Source organism: Rhodnius prolixus, unplaced genomic scaffold (assembly GCF_049639745.1).
Source record: "Rhodnius prolixus isolate KJV_2025 unplaced genomic scaffold, Rpr scaffold_4, whole genome shotgun sequence".
Classification (NCBI taxonomy): domain Eukaryota; kingdom Metazoa; phylum Arthropoda; class Insecta; order Hemiptera; family Reduviidae; genus Rhodnius; species Rhodnius prolixus.
In genome coordinates, this window is record NW_027411614.1 from 43601615 (window position 1) to 43622167 (window position 20553).

At 35.3% G+C, this 20553-nt stretch overlaps 1 protein-coding gene across 3 annotated transcripts in view; it reads right to left on the bottom strand.

Annotated features, from left to right (window-relative positions):
• The window catches only part of LOC141456099 (E3 ubiquitin-protein ligase MYLIP-like), a 63294-nt gene that overhangs the window by 10833 nt on the left and 31908 nt on the right, over positions 1–20553 (bottom strand). For all 3 annotated transcript variants that reach the window (XM_074131768.1, XM_074131767.1, XM_074131766.1), the window contains one exon: positions 299–503. In XM_074131768.1, coding sequence (XP_073987869.1) covers positions 299–503 — 205 coding nt within the window. The remainder of the gene's footprint in view (positions 1–298; positions 504–20553) is intronic.

Here is a 20553-nt window from a genome sequence, read left to right on the forward strand (position 1 = left end):
TATTAATTTTTTTTAACCTAGGAATAGTTAGAAGGAATATATTTCTAAAAATCTGTGTTTACGGAGATTTCCCCAAAATAGATTACTTACAATTGTAAGTACTGTAATAAAAAGTGTAATTGTTTTCCCATCAGATTTTTAAAGAATGAAACTCGTAATAAATATGAAATTGAAGAAGTGTAATCAATTAACAGAATTCCTTGTTCCTAATTTAAAAAAAAAATCTTTCACGCACACCTCAATTAATATAGTATTTAATGAAGCAAAGATTAATTATAAAATATATAATAATACAAACCTCCATTTCTTTATGAAGACTAGCGATAACGTGACCAGAGTCTGCAGTGCCTAAGATTTCAGCCCAACTAGTATAGAATTCCCAGACGGGGGTGTTTGACAGCGCCTGGCATATTAATGCAGCCAAACGTAATTTAGCCTCCTTGTCCTGTGGGATCAGCCTGCCGGAGCGTAATTCTGCCAACACTTGGTGGAACATTTGGTGCCTGGAAAAAGGAAAAACAAGAAATATTAATTAACAGAATTGATAATAATGCAAAACATCACTTGCTCCAAACTACGTAAAAGGAGGTATTAAGTTGGTACAAAATTCTTATAAATTTTTTTCTTACACCGGAAATACATGGATAAACCTTTAACAGTACTTTTTTCTTGTTGCTAAGGTTTATATTGTGTGTTTTACTAGAATACTTCAATAGAGAAGTCGCAGAAGATTCTAAATTGGTATTTCTCTTGGATCTATCAACACTATATAGTTTCCTCTAAGAAAATAGTAAATCGGCAGGCAATACGTCATTAAAGTTGAAATTTTATCTACAGATTTCTAATTTCTAAGCACATACACGCGATTTAAGGAGCCCCAATAGAGCTTTTAGGTTGCAATGGATTTCTTAAGGTGGTTTCCACTCCCAATCTATCAACCTACTTAATTTTTTCCTGCTCCCATACACTGTGCAATCAGTTCGTCTTTTATTCACAGCTGATTTATACGTAACTATTGAATTTCACACTATCATTGAAAATCGACCTTAAACAGTTCTCCAGCTGTATTCATAACAAACACAAAATAGGTTTCTATCACAAGAGAACAAAGAAAAAAAAAAGAAGAAATATTCATTGTCAAGGAGTTAAAAAAAGGCCACAGATGTTGTGAAGAACTGTTCGCAAGTTAATAGTCCATTACGGTGTATTACCCTATAAGGGAGCAATGTCAGGTTGACCTGTTTACGGCCAACAAAAAAATCTAGTTCATTGGATGAAAGACAAGAAGAACTAGAACACCTTTACCTCTACAATTAACTCAATTTATTTAACTAATTTCTGAATCTTTTATAACTTCTGTTAACTTAGTGAATTTTCAAAATTAAGAGTTTTGCCAAGTTATGCCCATTTCGAAGACCCTCTGACCAAAATAAATAAATAAAATAAAGGCAGAATTTTCGCAGTTATTTGATAATTGATATTAGAACTTAACAGCAGTTCCAATGATTTAAAACTTGTAAGCACATATAAACATATAAATTATAATAAATATTATATCATTATAAATTATAAAAAGTAACTGTTTTATCGATAAACAAAATTTTTTTCGTGACCGGGAGATTCTTCCTTTTTTTTAATTTTAATTTGTTTATTTATTTTGCAACTGTATCCAGAACAATAGGCAAAAGTGATGAGAGATAAGGGATGGCAAGTAGAAGCTAAGTTCACGCACCAAGGGCGTGATTGGAGTGAACGACGACCATCCAGTGATCGAAGCCGTTAGTTCTCCAGATTGGCAAGCTTACACAGCAACCATCCTAGGAGGTCGGCGTTAAATGTTGAGATGATCGCGTGGCCACCGCCGCTTCAGTCTGCGCAGTGGATTTGAAGGAAGTGTTGTAGTAGACATGTTGTGGGATCAGAGGGTTGTAATGATTGTGTAGATTTGAGTGGAGTTTTGTGAATCGAGATTGGGGCTATTTCCAGAGACGAGAGGAATATTGAGATCAGAGTGTATGATTGGAGACATAGAAGGGAGCGTTATCTATTGTTCTTAGAATTTTTGACTGTAAGGTCTGAAAGCCGGTTGATGTTCGATTTTTTGGCGCTCCGGTAGAGTTGTATTCCATAAGTCCATATTGGGGCAAGTAGAGCGGTATATAGTGTTCGTTGCAGAGAGTATAGAGATTCTAAAAAAATATTTCCTGCAAAATGTTAATTTAGGCAATTAAAATCGAGAAGAAACACGAGTTAAGTTGAGAAATTAAGGTATTTTTAAAATTGTATATAACAATTAGCTATTTTATCATTACCTTAAGATTTAACAAAAAGATATTAGGTTTCAGTGGTAGCGAAGATGCTGAAGATTGTCATCATGAGGTAAATGAAATTGAAAGAGACTTTCAACCAAAAACTTCCCTGACACTCATGGTTCAAACTTTTCTTGCTCAGCTTTTGAAAGCGCGGCGCGGTCAAAGTATGACTTGCCATGACCTTTTGGCTAGTGGGGACAGGCTGATCTTTTTTGGTAGAGGCAGGATCTTGCCGAGGCGATAAGCTAAGTTCTTGCCATTAAGAAATGCAATACTCACCATTTTCCAGGAGTCCAGTGGAACAATGTCAGCAGTAAGAGAAACGTCTTGTAAGTTTTTTTTCACGTCAGAATTTTTTTCCCCCATCTTTTCAAAAAATAAGAATGAATATGGGTTAATTCTAAATCCAAAATAAAAGCATTTTGGATCAAAATAGGTTATAGTTGAGAGAGCAGAAATAAAAAAGCTGAGAGGGAGCTACTTTGCCTTAGGAATATTTACTGTTGTAGCGGTCTGGTGCAGTGTGAGGGCCCAGCGGAAGGAGAGGTATTTTTAGGTAGAAGAGAAGATAAGAAACAGGCGCACTAGTGTAGATGGACCACAGTGTTAGTGGAGCCGAGAAAGAATGTAATCAAGTGTTTAAGATGCAGAAAGTGGTTCCTTCGGCATACAATAACTACTGTACGTGCTTTGCCCTTCAATATTGTATTTTCTCTTCGCGCCTACTAAACAAAAACAGAACAATAACCGAGAAAGTATATATATACACACACTCAAACTCCACCTCATATCTCTTTGTTATGTAAATATAACCAATAAAAATAATACAAAGAATCTGGATAAAAACCTTTCTTAAATATTTAGTGTCAGCTGTAATGGATACTTTATACGAGAGCTTCATTTTGTTTAAATAAATACAACGCAACCAGGACGATCTTCTCTCTTATGCAATCATTATTATTATTATTTTTTGAAACAGAATTCATATTAATAAAAGATAGCCAGCTGACTTTAATAAACCATTAAAGTCAAAAAGTAAAGTCACGCCTACTTTATCAAGAGGCCCTCTTGCCCAATCTACAACCAAACACACACCCAACCAACCTGATAATTTTTAACCTCCAAGTAGTTAAAAAACGACATTGACCCTGCCGATCTCCTTGCTACTCCACAAACCACTTCCTTTCAACCTAGAGAGTGCTATCGTTGGCTAGTTTCTCTCGTCAAAGTTCTACCGGTAGTGGTGGCACTGAGGCTAGCTCGGTATTACACCGATATACAATTATAGACCTTGTATACTAGGGTGTTTCAAAAAATGATGACTTTTAAATTTTAAAGAGCGCCCCGGGCGGAAAATCAAAGTTCATTTAAAAACAAAAAGTTTCGTCCGTATTAGAGCGAAATCGATTAATATTTCGAGGTCGCTACCATTGATCAAAAGATTTTTGTTTTGCTTTTTTTTTTATAAAACATCTTAATTAAATGTTCTGTATATTTTCAAATTATTAGCAAAACGTGTAATTGAACAAAGTTTATTTAAATATAATTTGCTATAAAGACAATGGCAGTTGGAATCATTTTGTTAGCCCTTTTCTATTTTCAAAGTTATGAATAATTAAAGAAGCTGTATTTTTTAAAAAAAAAATATTTTTTTTTTTTTTTATCTTTTATTTGAAATTTACACCTGCACTCGTACAGTACAATAAGTAAATATGCTGTGCGTAATAAAAATGGCGTGGCAATCGTGAATGATGATCATCCAGTGATGACCATCATTAGTCTACCAGTTGGTCACGGGGCCAACGGCGCCTCAGCCGTCTTCGGGGGTTGGAGGGAAGTGTGGTTGAGAATAGGTTTGCAGCTAAAGGATTAGGGTGAAATGATAGTTTTTGGTGGAATGTGTTGTAGCGGGTTTTGGCAAGTTCTGGTATAAATGGAATGTTGAGGTCTGTGTGTATGGAGTGGTTACTGACATAAAAGGGAGCGTTTACAATGCGGCGGAGTATTTTAGATTGGAGTGTTTGTAATCTGTTGATATTAGATCGTTTAGCTGTCCCGTAGAGTTCAAGTCCGTAAGTCCATATTGGAGCAAGAAGGGAAGTGTACAGTCGACGCTTGTTCTGTAGAGTTAGTTTTGAGCGTTTGTCCAGTAGTCTAGCAAGGAGTTTGTATCGTTTGTGTAATTCAGAAAAAAAAAAAAAATATTAAGAAAAATATATATTTTTGAAAAATTTCGATTAATTAACGTTAAAATCACTTCATTTTTTATGTGTTTCTTACAGAATTTAAAAAACAAATAATTTTTGATACTGAAACGTCTAAATTAGGGAATATTTTGCATTTTGTTGTTATAATTTGAAATTGATTGATTGATAGTAAATTTTGCTTCTAATACGGACGAAACTTTTTGTTTTTAAATGAACTTTGATTTTCCGCCCGGGGCGCTCTTTAAAATTTAAAAGTCATCATTTTTTTTGAAACACCCTAATATACAAGGTCTATAATTGTATCTCGGTGTAATACCGAGCTAGCCTCAGTGCCACCACTACCGGTAGAACTTTGACGAGAGAAACTAGCCAGCGATAGCACTCTCTAGGTTGAAAGGAAGTGGTTTGTGGAGTAGCAAGGAGATCGACAGGGTCAATGTCGTTTTAAACTACTTGGAGGTTAAAAATTATCAGGTTGGGTGTATGTTTGGTTTTAGATTGGGCAAGAGGGCCTCTTGATAAAGTAGGCGTGACTTTACTTTTTGACTTTAATGGTTTATTAAAGTCAGCTAGCTATCTTTTTAATATGAATTCAGTTTCAAAAATAAAAAAATAGTAATAATCATTTAAAATAGTAATAATAATAATCGTTGCAGGGAAGGGATTAGCTATGAGGTTAGCATACTGGACTCCCACGCGGAGGTCCCGGGTTCGAATCCAGCAGCTGACCCTTAGATTTTCTCTTCCTAGGAGCTTCTTACAGCTCACTGTCCGGCGATGGATAGTGTTGTCTGTAACGAGAGAACACTGCCCGGAGGCCGGCAGTGCACTGGAAAAAGCTCCGAGCGCTAATAACCTCAGCTGTTGATGCGCCAAAAAAAAATAAAATAAAAAAATTAAATGAACTTTGATTTTCCGCCCGGGGCGCTCTTTAAAATTTAAAATGAAAAGTAATTTAAAGGAGTAAAAATTATTTTTTGAAACACCCTATTGTATCCCCAACATTTTTGCTGATGTATGAAATTTACAATTCCAAATAAACACAAAATAAAAACGATTAGAAAGGCTTTATTGGTAAACTACCCCTCAATTAGGTGCATGTGGTCCGGAGGCGACTAGCAAACATACTTTTACTATTCAAATTCTCACATTAACCATAAAAAATTGAAATCCAAGGCCTAGAGAGACCGGGGAATCGAATTCATGACCATAATGATGCAGATTACCATAATGCTTCAGTTTACAGCAAATAAAAAATTTGTTTGGGTAAAAAACTAGGCGAAGTTCTCTCTAGAGTCTCCCACAACAAAATGGCGAAGAAACTAAATACTGTTTAATGTTATATCAGAAGAATAGATAACAATAATCCTTTATTTAGGTCACATTTAATCAGTAAACCTCAATTTGTAAAAACTGTTTTGATATCTCCACCAATAAGAGTTATTCTCTCTTTTTATTACAGTCTAAGAAAATATTTTACAGTACTGTAAAACTGGGTCAGTCAAACTTTTGCGTAGAGCTAAATTGGTTTTGGAAAACTTTAGCCTTAAAGTGGGGAAAATTAAATGATAGGAGGTTTAAGTGTAGGGTGGTAAATCCTTAGTGTTGCCAGAAATAGCACTTTAGAGACACTTTCCTGCAAAGTTTTTTGTTCTAAAGATGTTTGCACATTATGCAACATACATCTCTCTACACTCACAGCCATAAAAAAAAACCTCTTAGGATCTCAAACTGGGTATTTCTGGGGGCAAATCGATTTGATACAATCGATAAATCTTTTCTTAGAAGCACCAGACAAGACAAAAGCAAACAGCTGATTTTTAACAACACCTCATGAAACATATGGTGGAATAAATTAATGGTTTTTTGCAATAAGTAATTACCACGGGGAAAAATAAATAACACAGCCATACATATACCAAAAAGATAAACAGTAAAGTGAAATAATGACAAAGACGTGTTGTTGCAGGGCCAAAAAGTTACCTATTGTTTTTGTCTTGCCCTCAAGGCCACTCTGACATTCTTTATTAGTTTGTTTACAACAAATATGGCATATTTCCTTTTTGGAATGGTAGGTTTTAATTTTATTTCAACTTTTTATTTACGACTACAATTCGACACTTAAAAGAAACGCAATTTGCCACTCTTCCTACATAAATCCACTTGGATTTCCGCTTCACAATGTAATCTGTAACTTGTAAATTAATGTAATTCATTTTTTTTTTTTTTGTATTTAATAAAATGACAAAAAAGGAGAGCACAGCTGTAGTATTAACAGCTGGCAGTGATGATGTTTACGATGGCTCACCTAACGAGGAAGATTAGATGCTGCCATCTGGTGGACCACGCGGGCAGAGCGTGCTGTCTCTCTTCCAGATCTGAATTCTCTTCTCTTGCATTGATCTCAGGTTCGCAATTACCATATACTTCGGCAAAACAACATACCTTTATGGACCCTCCATACAGTATTAACAAATACGTACCAGTAATGGCTACATTTATATTCTGCCTTCCTCTATAACCTACTACAACATTTATTGCATATTCTGATGAGAATTACACTCAAAATATTGTCAGGACTTAAAACATTCCCAAAAAAAAATTACATTTTACGTACAGTTAAATGTAAAATAATAGAAAACGGACAGAAGTATAGATCTAATTACGTTAAAAATTTTATTCAATTAAAAGATAATGATATGTACCTTTTCTTACGAAGGTTTTAAATTTCCGGAGTTCATATTTCGCCTCTACTTTGCTAATTTTTGAAGCTATTTCCAGAGTACGTATTTCGTCGTTGATTAAAATCCCGGTGGAAGATCAATGATTCTTAGGCTGTGGCTACGACCATCCAGGCAGAGATGTTGGAAACATAAAATCCTGCTGCCAGCTGGAGGAATGGAAGGGAGATTTTAGAGAAGAGGAAGAATATTTTGGGGGATGATTGATTTAAAGCAAACAGTGGCGTATCCAGAACTCCATTTCAGAACGGAAGATTAAGACTACATGGGAGTTTGCCACCAAAGTCTAGAGCCGCCTATTCAACACTAGACTTAGTAAGCCGATAAGGGCTTCCACCTGGGCCAAGTACAAATACCTATATGAGTTACTCCGAAGAGGCGAACTCTGGGGCCACAGGAAGAAGCCATTTCGCATTGACACAATTAAGTGGGGCCCCCGTTTCCTTTTCTTCCCTACAACCTAACCCAGGCCTACAATCGTTCGAAAGGTAGTCAGAGCCTTGTACAGATTCAAGGTACCTCAAAAGTACAGAGTAACCAAGAAAACTTGCTTCATCAGCAACATTTCTTCCAAGTGAAAACAGAAATAATTCTATGCACATAGACAATTAATAATATAAATAGTTCAAAATAAATAATTAGATAAACATATAATTAAGATTTTAATCAAGTAGCTGGAAATAGATTCCTAAATTAGCAAAGAGAAAGACAAACATATAAACTGATGGATATCGGCAGGCCAGAAAGAGATAGAGAATGTGGACCCCACCATGCAGGCCAGCCCCAATGTCTTCTGCATATGTCGGAGAATATAAATCTTTTGAAAATAATGATAACTGTAATGTCATTATAAACATATATAATCCCACTAACGACCTCTACGTTTCCCTCCTCGTAATTATTATCTTTTGCCTCACAGTGCTTCCTAATCACTGTTCCAAGGTTAATGAAGGACTCTTAATGAATGAGAAGAACAATGGATCGTACACACATACACAGAGTACACAATGTGCTTATTAGACCCGCACCTTTGGGGGAGAACTCTTCAAAACTAAAGGACTTTTGTTATTACTTCTAACGTTTCAAAAGTTCATATTTTGATTCGAACAGTTTTCGATCTCTGAGGATCCTGTGAAAACATTTATTTCCGGTTGAAACAAAAGTAACCATCAACCACCATCAATACGATGGTAATAACCTTGAGAGATGCTGTAAGTTGTGTTAACTAAACACGTTTAGGGAAAAAACATACAAGTAAAATAAATTCTGTATAAAATCTGTACGTCATAGAGTGCGAACATGACGATAACTAAATACGAGGAATAAATATACAGCTGACTAGAATTGGCAGGGATAAATTTAGTTCCGCCAATTGCATCTACTCTATGGCTATGTACGATGATTTATCGACAGTCCCCGATTATCTAAGCATAGCACTTGAATGGAGAACTACACAAGAGGAAACCTAGATATGAATCTATTCATGGCAGAGACAGCTGATTGCTGATAGTAATCTATTGCCAACCAACCAACTAACAAAGTTCACACAATCTATCAAGAGTACCACATATTGTCCAATGATTTTGAATTTGAATTGGCGCAAAGTATGAATGGATTTCCTGTGCTATTCAGGTATTCCAAACGGAAATCAGAAAATCAGCGTATTAATTAAACTAATGGGGAATGCTGTAAGGCGCCACGGTAGCCGAACGGTTATAGGCTAGACCCGCAATGCTAAGATGTGTAGCGGTACTAGTCTAGTCTTTGGATTGTATTTAATGGTTAATATGAGAAATTTACAGTAAAGTATGTTAGGCGGTTATAGGCTAGACCCGCAAAGCTAGGATGTATTGCGGTACTAGTCTAGTCCTCGGATTGTATTTAATGGTTAATATGAGAAATTTACAGTAAAGTATGTTAGGCGGTTATAGGCTAGACCCGCAAAGCTAGGATGTATTGCGGTACTTTCTAGCTCTGGATTGTATTTAATGGTTAATATGAGAACTTTTATAGTAAATATGTTTGTTAGTCGGTTATAGGCTAGAACCGCAAAGCTAGGATGTATTGCGGTACTAGTCTAGGCCTTGGATTTTATTTAAAGGTTTAATTGAAGAAATTTATAGTAAAGTATGTTTGCTAGTCGCCTCCGTCCACGACACCTAATTGGTATTGGACGTAAAGCCTGCCTGAAAAAATAGGCATTACTTACTTAATTACTAATGGGAAAGTGTGGAATTGAAAAAGGTGGATTAGAAGTTATACCTAGCTTAAATTTCTAAACTAAATTTGGAAATACTGAAACAGGAATCTTTTAAGTGCGTGATTCAATTTGATTGACAGCGTTTACAATAGAAATTCAATTCATTTTTCAATTAAATCAAGAATGAAAATTTTCTTGAAGTTTATACAAAGTTAATTTTCCAAAAAAAATGTAATAAAATAAAATATGCTATTTTTGGGAAAAGCGCAATAAGGACTGGAATAACGCATCATTTTCGTTTTAAATATCCAAAATTAAGATTACAAGGGAACATGTAAACTCTCACACCATATTTACTTTCGTTAAGAGTTTGTTGAGTTGTGGATGCATTAAAAATGGTGTTTCTGTTCGTGAGGATGTTGCAGATATATAATTATATCGGTGGTGAAGAGGGGGGGGGGAACATCATGAATTTATGCATTAACCATGGTTGTCACGTTATAATCGTTTGTTGAATGCATAACATCCACTTTCAAAGTGTACGAGGAGAAACTGAAGAATAACAAAAGTTTATTTTTTTATTCCAACAATGAATTCCACTTTAATTAGTTTTAAAATTTTCATTGTAAACAATATTTTGGAACAGCTGTTGCGATGTATTTTTTTTTTTTTTTTTTTTTGTAAAGCATTAACAGACAAACAGACTACTTGTTAAAAACAAAAAAATAATAATAAAGACAATAATCTACTTAAAACAAACTTCTTTCGTTATCTTGTTTCTGTCTTCTTTTTTGAATTATTATTAACTTCTGAGAAACATTTTAAGATAACCTTTATTTGTTTTGGAAGATACAGGAAGTAATTATTTTAAATATAATCAGCATTTTATTATTATTATTTTTTTTTAAAGTATATAAAAAAAAAAGAGAAAAAGCAATGTATAAAATGTAATACAGAAATAGCCAGTTCAAAATTCAACAATACACGTGCCCACAAATACACAAATTACACTTTTTTAATAAGTGAGCTCTGTGTAATCGCATTTTTCTGATTATTTGGTGGAATAAAACTGGAATGTTGGTGGTTAATGGGATTTTGTGGAATTTCCAGTAAATGCGAACTGTCGGCTACTTTGATCTCGTTTAACTTTATGAGAAAATTGAATTCTATAATTCATTCAAATAACTCGACAGAATAAGTTATCTATTTGGTTCAAAAATTTTCTACTCCTAGCATTATTTTATCTATTACTCCTACATCAATAAATAATAGGTTTTTTAAATTTTAAGTAAATTAAGTTTGAAGCATTATTATTTGTTAGAAAATCGAAAGTGGCTTTCAAAAATATAATAAAACATTACAATCTGAGTAATAAGTTAGTAAAAAATATTAATTCTTTAGGAAAAGACTCACGTTCATTATGTAGAGAGGCTTAAACTCCCGCTGCCAATCAGCATCCTTCTCTAGATCTTACTTTCGGTGAACTCAATCTCGTAAATTTTAGCATGATCTCAAATTCTATGCACACCAATAGTGTGGGAAAGTAAAAGTTATATAATAAGGGAGTAATTACTCCTCAGTTGGTATTAACTAAGGAGGATCTAGAAGCTTAAATTGGAGGATCCACAATAAAGTAACAATTTCAAAAAAGTGGGTAGATAAAGTTGTGCGTATATTTAACGATAAGATTTTTTTAATATCATCAAGAAAAATTTTGCAAAAAATTATTACAATCTCATTATATTTCGTTGTGACGTTGATTAAAAACAACGATGACAAATCGTTCCAACTGTTTTCAACTCATAGATCTGTACAGACAGAATCAGGGCAGCAAACACTTCCAAATACTCTCTAGAATAATGTATATAATACACATAGAACCAAATAAAGAATACATAATACATACAAATATATAATACGCCCAGATACATTACATGCATACTAAAAAGTTTTCGTCAGCCAATAAAAATGGGGAGGCCGAGCCAAGCGGACGGACGGACATTCACAATAGTTGGAGTCGATGAGATCATATTTTGTTATACAGATAAACATTTATATATAGCGGGTCAATGACCTCTCGATCTCAGCTGATGGCTTTCTTTTTATCTAAATATGTCTGTATTTGCTTTACGTTTTCTTTATTTATGTAGATTTTAAACAATAAATTTGAGAGTATATTTTGGGTAGGCAGTTTAGGTATGGATGGGTATATTATATATATGATAATATGGGTTTTTAAAGGGGTGAATTCCAAAACATGTTTGTTCCACTTTTTGAACGAAATTCAAGTTCCAATAAACCTGTTCCGATCCAAAACAGATCATCCTATAAGAAAGTACATGAGAAATGGGTAAAACTGCATGTTTCTGTAGTTATTAATTTTTCTTATTCGTGTCAAAAGATTTACAAATTAAATAAGCTTACAACCGGGGAAATGCCAGTTTTAGGAAACAGAAAAACTTGAAACATAGAATTGTGACTTGAAAAAAAAGAAGAAGTTAGGTTTTAATTTTCTCTATTCGTTTTGAAGCATTTAAAAGTTTTGCTGACAAAACTCCTGGGGTTTAAGTAAATTCAAGAATTATACAGAAGAAGTTCTATAACTTACTAGTCTATTGTTATAATACTAAGAATCCTTTTTACAAAACACTAACTTTAAGTAACAATAGAAAGCACTCTTTCGAGTGTTTTAAGAACTTGGTAAACTTTGGCGTTTTAGCGGTTGAAGCATACAATCTCTTTCTCTCTCTCTCTTATAACCCAAATCTTTGGTTTGTCTTCGGCACAACGTTTATCTATACAATGAATTGTTCTGTAAAGTTAAATTGCTTAACTGCGTATTTCTATTTTTTGGTTTTTGTTTTTAGTTATTTTCGAGTAACTTTTAAAATAGATTACATTACTCACGAGCTAACTTACATCTTCAAAATTTAGCTCGAATTTTTTTTTTTTTTTTTTAGGACAGTTCTGAATGACGATTGATGGGAAAAGGTTGCCCTTAAAAGGGTTATTTTCATTGTTTATAATGACGAAGTCCCCCCGCCCCATTGGGGCACCGTCTTAACGAAATATCTATTTTGAGCATTAGCCACAATATTTCTATTTCATGAGGACGGAACACACATGCCACATGAATTTATATACAGGCTCGCAAGCCAGGTTATCAACTGCTCTCTGAGGAGGCACCTTCAAAGGCACAGTACATGCTTCACAAGTTGGGTAAAGTGCATTATTTGACAAATTAAGGAATAAGTTTGATACTTTACATGAGAGATATTGATCACTTAAATATGTAAGTCCAATTTTTTTAGTAATGAAACGCAACTCTCCCAAAATTACCAAATAATTATTAAACCTTTTTGTTTGTAACAGATGTAAAATTAATTTTTAGCCATTTTGTGGATGCTTGAGAACATCTAAAAGCTCTTAACATTTGATTTTTCTTGGAATAGTCACTCGGAAAACCTCTTATTACCCGATATTAAGAAAAATACTAGCTTTACTGCCTTGGCAATATTTTTAGTAGAAAGGTGATGAAAAAATACATAAAAATGACCTATTGCGTGCTCTTCTTTCTCTTTGATAACAAGTTAAAAAATTGAAATATGATTATTAATACCAGTTTTTGAAATGGCCTAGCACCTTTAATTTTTAAGATGTCGAATTTCGGTTTCCGGTTACTTTCATAACTTTTTATACTCTTTAAAACTGTGTATATGAAAATGGGGGTCAACTGCGAACCCTCACTTTTTGTCGTGCGTCAGCCGCGTATGCGCGTAGAAATCTAAAATCAAGACACATATTCTGAAACTAGAGGTGACGGGCAACAAATTTTTCCTCTTCCATTTTTCGCTCAGATTAACCGTTTAAAGCATGAAATGCATTTGAGCCGTCTTAAAATGAACATCCTGTATATTAAATAATAAATTTAAAAAAAAAAACACGATCATATAACACCAAAATTTTGTATATCCTGTGAAATCCAAAAACCCGATTGCAATTCCTTACTTCCTATTAAGAGTGAGCCAATTCTGGTGCCTAATTCACGCATCCTTAATTATTATTATTATTTTTTTTATTTAAGGCGCGTCAACATCTAAGGTTATTGGCGCCCGGAGCTTTTTTCAGTGCACTGCCGGCCTCCGGTAAGAAGCTCCTAGGAAGAGAAAATCTAAGGGTCAGCAGCTGGATTCGAACCCGGGACCTCCGCGTGGGAGTCTAGTACGCTAACCTCATAGCTAATCCCTTCCCTTTTTATTATTTCAATTCTTAAGGAACGAAAATTTTCAGTAACTTGCATTTTTTTTAATATTTCTCTCATTTTTGAGGTTAAAATTCTCTAAATATTCCAAAAAGTAAATATTTGCGTGATGAGTATTAAAAAAGGACTAGATCCGTGTAAATTGTGCACAATAGTAAATAATTTAATATTTTCCCCTAGCTGATGATTTAATTGCTGAGTAACTATATTGCTCATTGCAGCAACTTTGGAAATAGCCCACGCTCTGCTATTTTTTCTTTTCTTTTTTTTAATTAATTTTTCCACTAATTATTATTGATTTATTGCTTACTTTATGTGGAAAATAATTATAAGCGAATTAGCCAAAGGATGGGAAAACGCAGCCGCTAATCACATATTGCCAACCTAGCAGTTATTTCCTATAATTTATATTAATTTAAGAAATTGTTGAATATTAACGAGTGGGACAAAACGAAAAATCCCACGATTTCCTCGTACTGAAATTTAGTATTTGCAACTGACAAATCTTTCTCTAGCATAATTTTAACACAAAACAAGTAGACTTCGTCGGCTTTATCTAACCTAAGCGGTGAAATGGTACTGCCATAAATTACCTTCAAGAGATAATTTATGACAGTGTACGATGGCGGCAGAAGAGAGGGGAAAAGAAAAATGTAATTTTCCTTACCAGAATAGATTTTCTCCATACCGAAAAAAAATGCTGCACTCACCTGGAAAAAAACAAAAAAGGTTAATTATTAATACTTAGAAGACTTAAGAGAAGTGGATGCTGTAAAAACAACACTCTTGCAATTCTTTGGCCCTTCCACAAGTATTTACTAATTATCCATCTAAATAATGAAGTAGTAGTTCTATTAAAAGGGAAGACTTAAAGTTTAAGTAGTTAAGCGCAAAGCCAGGCGAACTTTTCTTTCTCCTGATCGCCCACCTCTTTATAAAAACCAATCTTTTTTTTAGGCATCATAAAATAAGTATAAATAAATGCTTTACTTGTAACATAATTGCTAGCTTAGAACTCGGTTAAAAAAAAAATTGAGAGAAAACGGGAAGATGGTTTTTACCAAAAAAGTAAAACTAATACTTTTTACTGAACAAAAATTGTAATTATTGCAAATTAAAAGTATTAACACAGTCGAAGAGATCAAAACTTCTTGACAGTACGTTGGCACCATCAAGGGATTTAATGAAACTAAGTGAAAAGACAGTAATTGAAACAGATAACATCCTGTGTAGGGGGTGCTGAGGTAACGAGGGGAATAGGGGGGAGATGCCCACTAATTAGTGACTTGTCTCTTTTAGTAACCTTTTCGTTGGGAGGATGTGTCTCCAAAACGCTTCATGTATTCTGTTTATCTATTTATTTTTGTACTTTTTTCCTACGAAGTATGGAGTTCATGACGAAGTTCAGTTTGAACAAAAAAAAAAAAAAATTTGTTTTATAACTTCATGCGACAGAAAGAGTGGTTTTCAGGAAGTTAGTGGGTGTTTGGAAAATATTTTTGAAAAAAGGAAAATTCGCGGGAAACTGAAACTGTATAGTTCTTTGTAAATAGTTTTACAACTTTTAATAAATGTTTTGTTGATAAATACTTGTAACGGTAAGGAAGATACAGGACAGCACTAAGGAGCGAGATAGCCCAGATGGCAGCACTTTCGTAGTCTTTTATACAGGAGACGTCGCGCGACCCAAACCAAAGGATGGGTGGCAGCAGGATAACCCAGTCGAAAACGGGAGTGTCTCCAATGTTTTCTGGGTGCTAACTCGGAGAAAATAGCATTTTCCCAGTTGGAAGGCATTTGAAGTGCTCAGAAGAAGAGGAGGTGTTATGCTGGCCCGACTTCTTCTCCAACCTGGATGAATCGTTCCCCGGGGAGGGCCAGCTGCTTCATTTGGAAACCGATGGAGGGAAGGAACAAAAGATCTAGTTCAGCCCGCAGTACTGAATAATAATGAAAGAAGAAACTTGATTCATTCCTTAAGAAAAGGGATTAGTTCAGTTGGTTAGGGTACTGGACTCTCCCATCTGGTGTATCGAATGCTTCATATTACCAAGAATTAAACAATACAATAATATTCCATTTTTACCACCAATAAAAAGGCCTTCTACTTTGTTTTTAATTAACGCACGGGGCAACATCTAAGGTAATTAGCACCAATGGCTTTTTCTTAGCGCACGACCGATTTGAGGGAAAGCAATCTCTCTGCGAAGAGGGAAGAAGAAACAAACCTTGGGGCAGCAAGTTGTGGTGACTCAAAACTAGGACTTCCGCGCTAGAGTACAGTGTACAATAGTCTTCCCTGCAGGAAAACACTAAGGATGCTAGTAAATGACTTTGCAGGATCACTAAAGATGGCGAAAAGTAGTTGGTTTCTCAATAGTAGGCCACGATTCGCCTGACTTGGTGTATACAGGCACATTGCTTGAAGACCTGGCTGTGCCACTTTGACAATCACCAATAATAATGACCCTACCTTAAAAGCCTTAATGTAATCCACGCCCACAATCAAACCTCTTATGGATTTATTAAATCAAAATATCACTACACAGACAATCAATCTATTTTGACCAACCAATTCTCTGTAGCGAAATGCGCAATTTAATTTTTTCTAACGTTAACTTTTTGTTTCTATGGTGATAAGGACATTGCAGATAACAATAACCAATGACAGGCAAATCGGGAAACGGATGCAGCGATAAAGAAAAAAAAGAACATACAATTTAGCAAACATTGACAAACTGAACGTATACAATGAACTTCCGGCGAGTTTTCTCTCTCCACTTTGTGACGCTCCATCGAACTGGTAATCTCTAATTTCCCCTCCAACCCACAACGCCCCTCTCCCACACACACACACACAGAGTTACTATGATCATGATGATCTACTTTAAATAAAAATGAACAGCCTGACCCAATAGGCATTATTTGTAGGCAGTACTTTTTTTTATTATGAATACAGGAAGGATCGATTTAAAGACGCAATTTCGATAAATCGATTTATCTATAGGATATCTGGGTACTAACCCAATAGTTTAATAGTTCCCACCACCTTTTCCCAGTTACTCCAATTCTCGTAAGACCTGGCAACTCCTAGTTTCCTCTCTTATTTTCCCCCATTTCCACTATGGTTGCTTAGTGTTAGAGGTCTTTCTGGTGATATTGAAGCTAAGCTCAAGCGCCTCCATGAACTGTTTCATAAGATTTATTTTCAGCATTTCCAGAGACTCGCATTTCGCACTGCTACGATGAGTTGAAGTGACTATTTCCTGTCTATCGCCGCCAGTATTTTTTGGCTTCTTTCCTTTTCCAAGTCATCCAGTCTCAAAGGCCATCCTATATTTTTCAACTCTTTAAGATTAAATCCTCGATCCATTCTTGTAATACTAGATCTCGCTCATCTGATCTCTATATTCCCTCTCACCGTACCTCATCCTTTGACAAATCCTTCCTTATACGTGCTACCTCTCTCTGGAACTCCTTGCCTTCATCTGTCCGCCATGCTCCTACCCTATCTGTCTTTAAATCCCGTCTATTCAGTTATCTCCTTTCTATTCAGCTTCCTCGGAAATTCTAATTGTTTTAATTTATTTCCTTAATTTCTGCTGTTATTTTTATTTTCACTTTTTGTAAATACTTATTTATTTATTTTCTTTTAATCACAGGCCAAACTGTTAAGGCCTCTATTTGTACCTGTATTTATTCTTAGGGGACAATTGTCCCAGAATAATAAATTTCTTTTCTACTCTATTCTAACCCAGCAGACCTACTGCTTTTTGTTTGTAACATGTTTTGGTCGGAAAAATTCGATTAAAGATATTTTGTGAGCATGGTTTCTCTATCGCAAGTGTTTTTCTAAGGTAACGTCCCCATTATTGATATCCACCAAGTTTATGAAAATGGCCGGAAGAAGGAAAGCGTCCCATTGAATAGGTTTCACTATTTTTCCCCATAATTTTCCAAATGATTTTCTTCAACCTTTCCACACATACCTACCTAAAACTAGGCCTATCACTTTCCCAGAGAACTTGTGATGTGTATAAGTGAACGTTACTTTGTTTGTATTTGGCAGCTGTTATTTACCCATTAGTGTTCAAATAAAAGCACAGCTATATCAATATTTATATGTTCCAGGACCCAGTTTGGGTACTAGTCCGCAATACTGTGAAAAGATATTTTACAAATAGGAATAGGCAAAAATTTTGAAACGAGTTCTTCCATGACATAATGCAATGGAAACGTAGTAAGCATTAACGGTATTCATTCCCAATATACCCTCCCTGGCATTCCGCTTTGTCAGCAACTGCCTGCAACAGCCGGGAGGCTGTACCTCAGTATTGCGTCGCATTTATCTACAACGCGCTTACACTAGAGTACAGTCCAGTTCCATTCATTCCTGGGCCAGCTATAAATCTCCAGTGATAGATATTTCCATTAATTTTGAAATTCCATTAGTTCGAAAAGAGGAATTTAAATATATTTGAGTTGCAGAAGTTTGTGGCGAATGTTCGGCCAGCGCGTTATTTAATGGATTTGATATTTCGGATGCTGATCGATATTAAGTAAAACACACACACACACACACACACACACACAAACACAGAGGAAATATGTTGATATCCCATTAAAAGAACGATAGGTGCATCGTATTCAGATTATCTCAAAAAAGGAACAGTCCCAGCAGAGTGCATTAGCATTAGGTATTCCATTTGGAACCCGTTTCCGGCGAAATTCCCGTTACCGGAAGTGCGTTTTACTAACGTTATTATGCAGATTTCCCGAAAATAGTTCTACCAAATATTTCTGTTGTACCTTGTATACCTATTTATTCGCCCACCTTAAAATGTCGCATATAATTTTCACCCAGTATACGAGGGTCGTTTGAAAAGTCCGTGCAAAGTCAGAGAGATAGCACTACTTGCGCGTATCGAGGTTATGTTTAGTTAGTAGCATCTCTTGGAAGAACACACACCAAGTTTCAGCCAGATCGGTCTATTTCTTTGTGTTTGGCATTCGTTTGAATCGAGGAAGTCGAGTGATTTTCTCACGCTTGACCAAAAACGAAATCGTGTGAAGTGTTGCAAGGACGGTTTGCAGCTGTTCCAGAAGAATCCGCAGGACTTTAAGCGTCGTTTCGTCACTGTGGATGAAACATGGATACATCACTACACTCCTGAGACCAAAGAACAATCTAAACAATGGGTTACCAAGGGGGAATCTGCCCCAAAAAAGGCGAAGACCGTTCCTTCGGCCGGAAAGATTATGGCGATTGTCTTTTGGGATTCGCAAGGAATAATCCTCATCGACTATCTGGAAAAGGGTAAAACTATTACAGGTGCATATTATTCATCGTTATTGGACCGTTTGAAAACCGAGCTGCAAGAAAAACGCCCACGATTAGCCCACAAAAAAGTCCTTTTCCATCACGACAACGCACCAGCTCACACCTCAGCAGTTGTGGTCGCAAAATTAATGGAAATAGGGTTCCAACTCGTTTCACATCCCCCCTATTCTCCAGACTTGGCTCCCTCGGACTACTATTTGTTCCCCAATATGAAGAAACGGCTGGCGGGAAAAAGATTTTATTCAAACGAGGAGGTGATTGCAGAAACGAATGGCTATTTTTCAGACTTGGACAAATCCTATTATTCGGAAGGGATCAACAAACTAGAGCAGCGTTGGACGAAGTGTATAAGCCTAAAAGGAGACTATGTTGAAAAATAAAAAAGGTTTACCCCAAAAAATTAAGTAGTTTTTATTTTTGCACGGACTTTTCAAACGACCCTCGTATATGTTTTATGTTCTCTAGGAGTACTGCATATTAAATCTTCCAACTAAAGCGCTCCATCCAAAGGGAGCACCCAATCGAAATATGAATTACCCAATTTTCACTTTGAAAGTTCCTCAAACCGACAGAAAAGTTTCTCCTTTACTAGTAATGTGGGTAAATTAGATTTCGGATCCCAAAATTTCCGTTAATAATAAATACGAAAACTTCTCATGATGAAGGAGGAATACATCACAGTTTTATGAGCAATATTAAAATGAATTTACATCTCCTAAAGTGGGATGAAGTGCTCCATGTTTCTTGATGAACTCTTCTTTTGATGAACCTCATTTACCATGATCACGCTTCAATCATAGTTAATCATGAATGATGACGCATGCTGGCTTAATAAATACATCTACACTAAGACTAAATTTCGTAAGGACAATCACACAATAACATACTGGTCTCCTAACTAATTAGTAACGTCATGTCAAATTTATCAAACTGAAATTCACCGGAAGAAGGGCCCAGCCATTCACTTAAATCAGTGGAGAAAGAAGGAGGTTACCTAGGGCTATATTTTGTATATATCATGTGATGTTCTTCATTATAATATTCAGTGTTGCCTAGTAGTAATACGAACAAATTAAAATGTATAAAAATAAATAAATAAATAGAACATATAAAAATAAAAGTTTAATTCTAATTAAATGCTCCTGAAAAGACCAAGCATAATCGCGACTGGACTAGCACTTGCCAGCTGGGTTGTTCAAACAACAAAGAATTGGACGGAGAGGGGACAACATAAAAAGAAATGAGTCAGCTGTAGAGGGACGGCCAGCCATCTTGGAAACCAGTTTTACGGTACGTTCCACCCACTAACGGGGTTACCGTACGTTCAGAGAGGCGATACACTCTGAATAATTTGGGGCTTTATTGCTATTATTGTAACAATAAATATTGTGTGGAACACATAGTACAGTTAATCGAAAGAAAAAATTCCAGTAACTTATTAATATTGGCCAATAAAAAAAAGTTGGGTTAAACACTGCACATTATCTATAA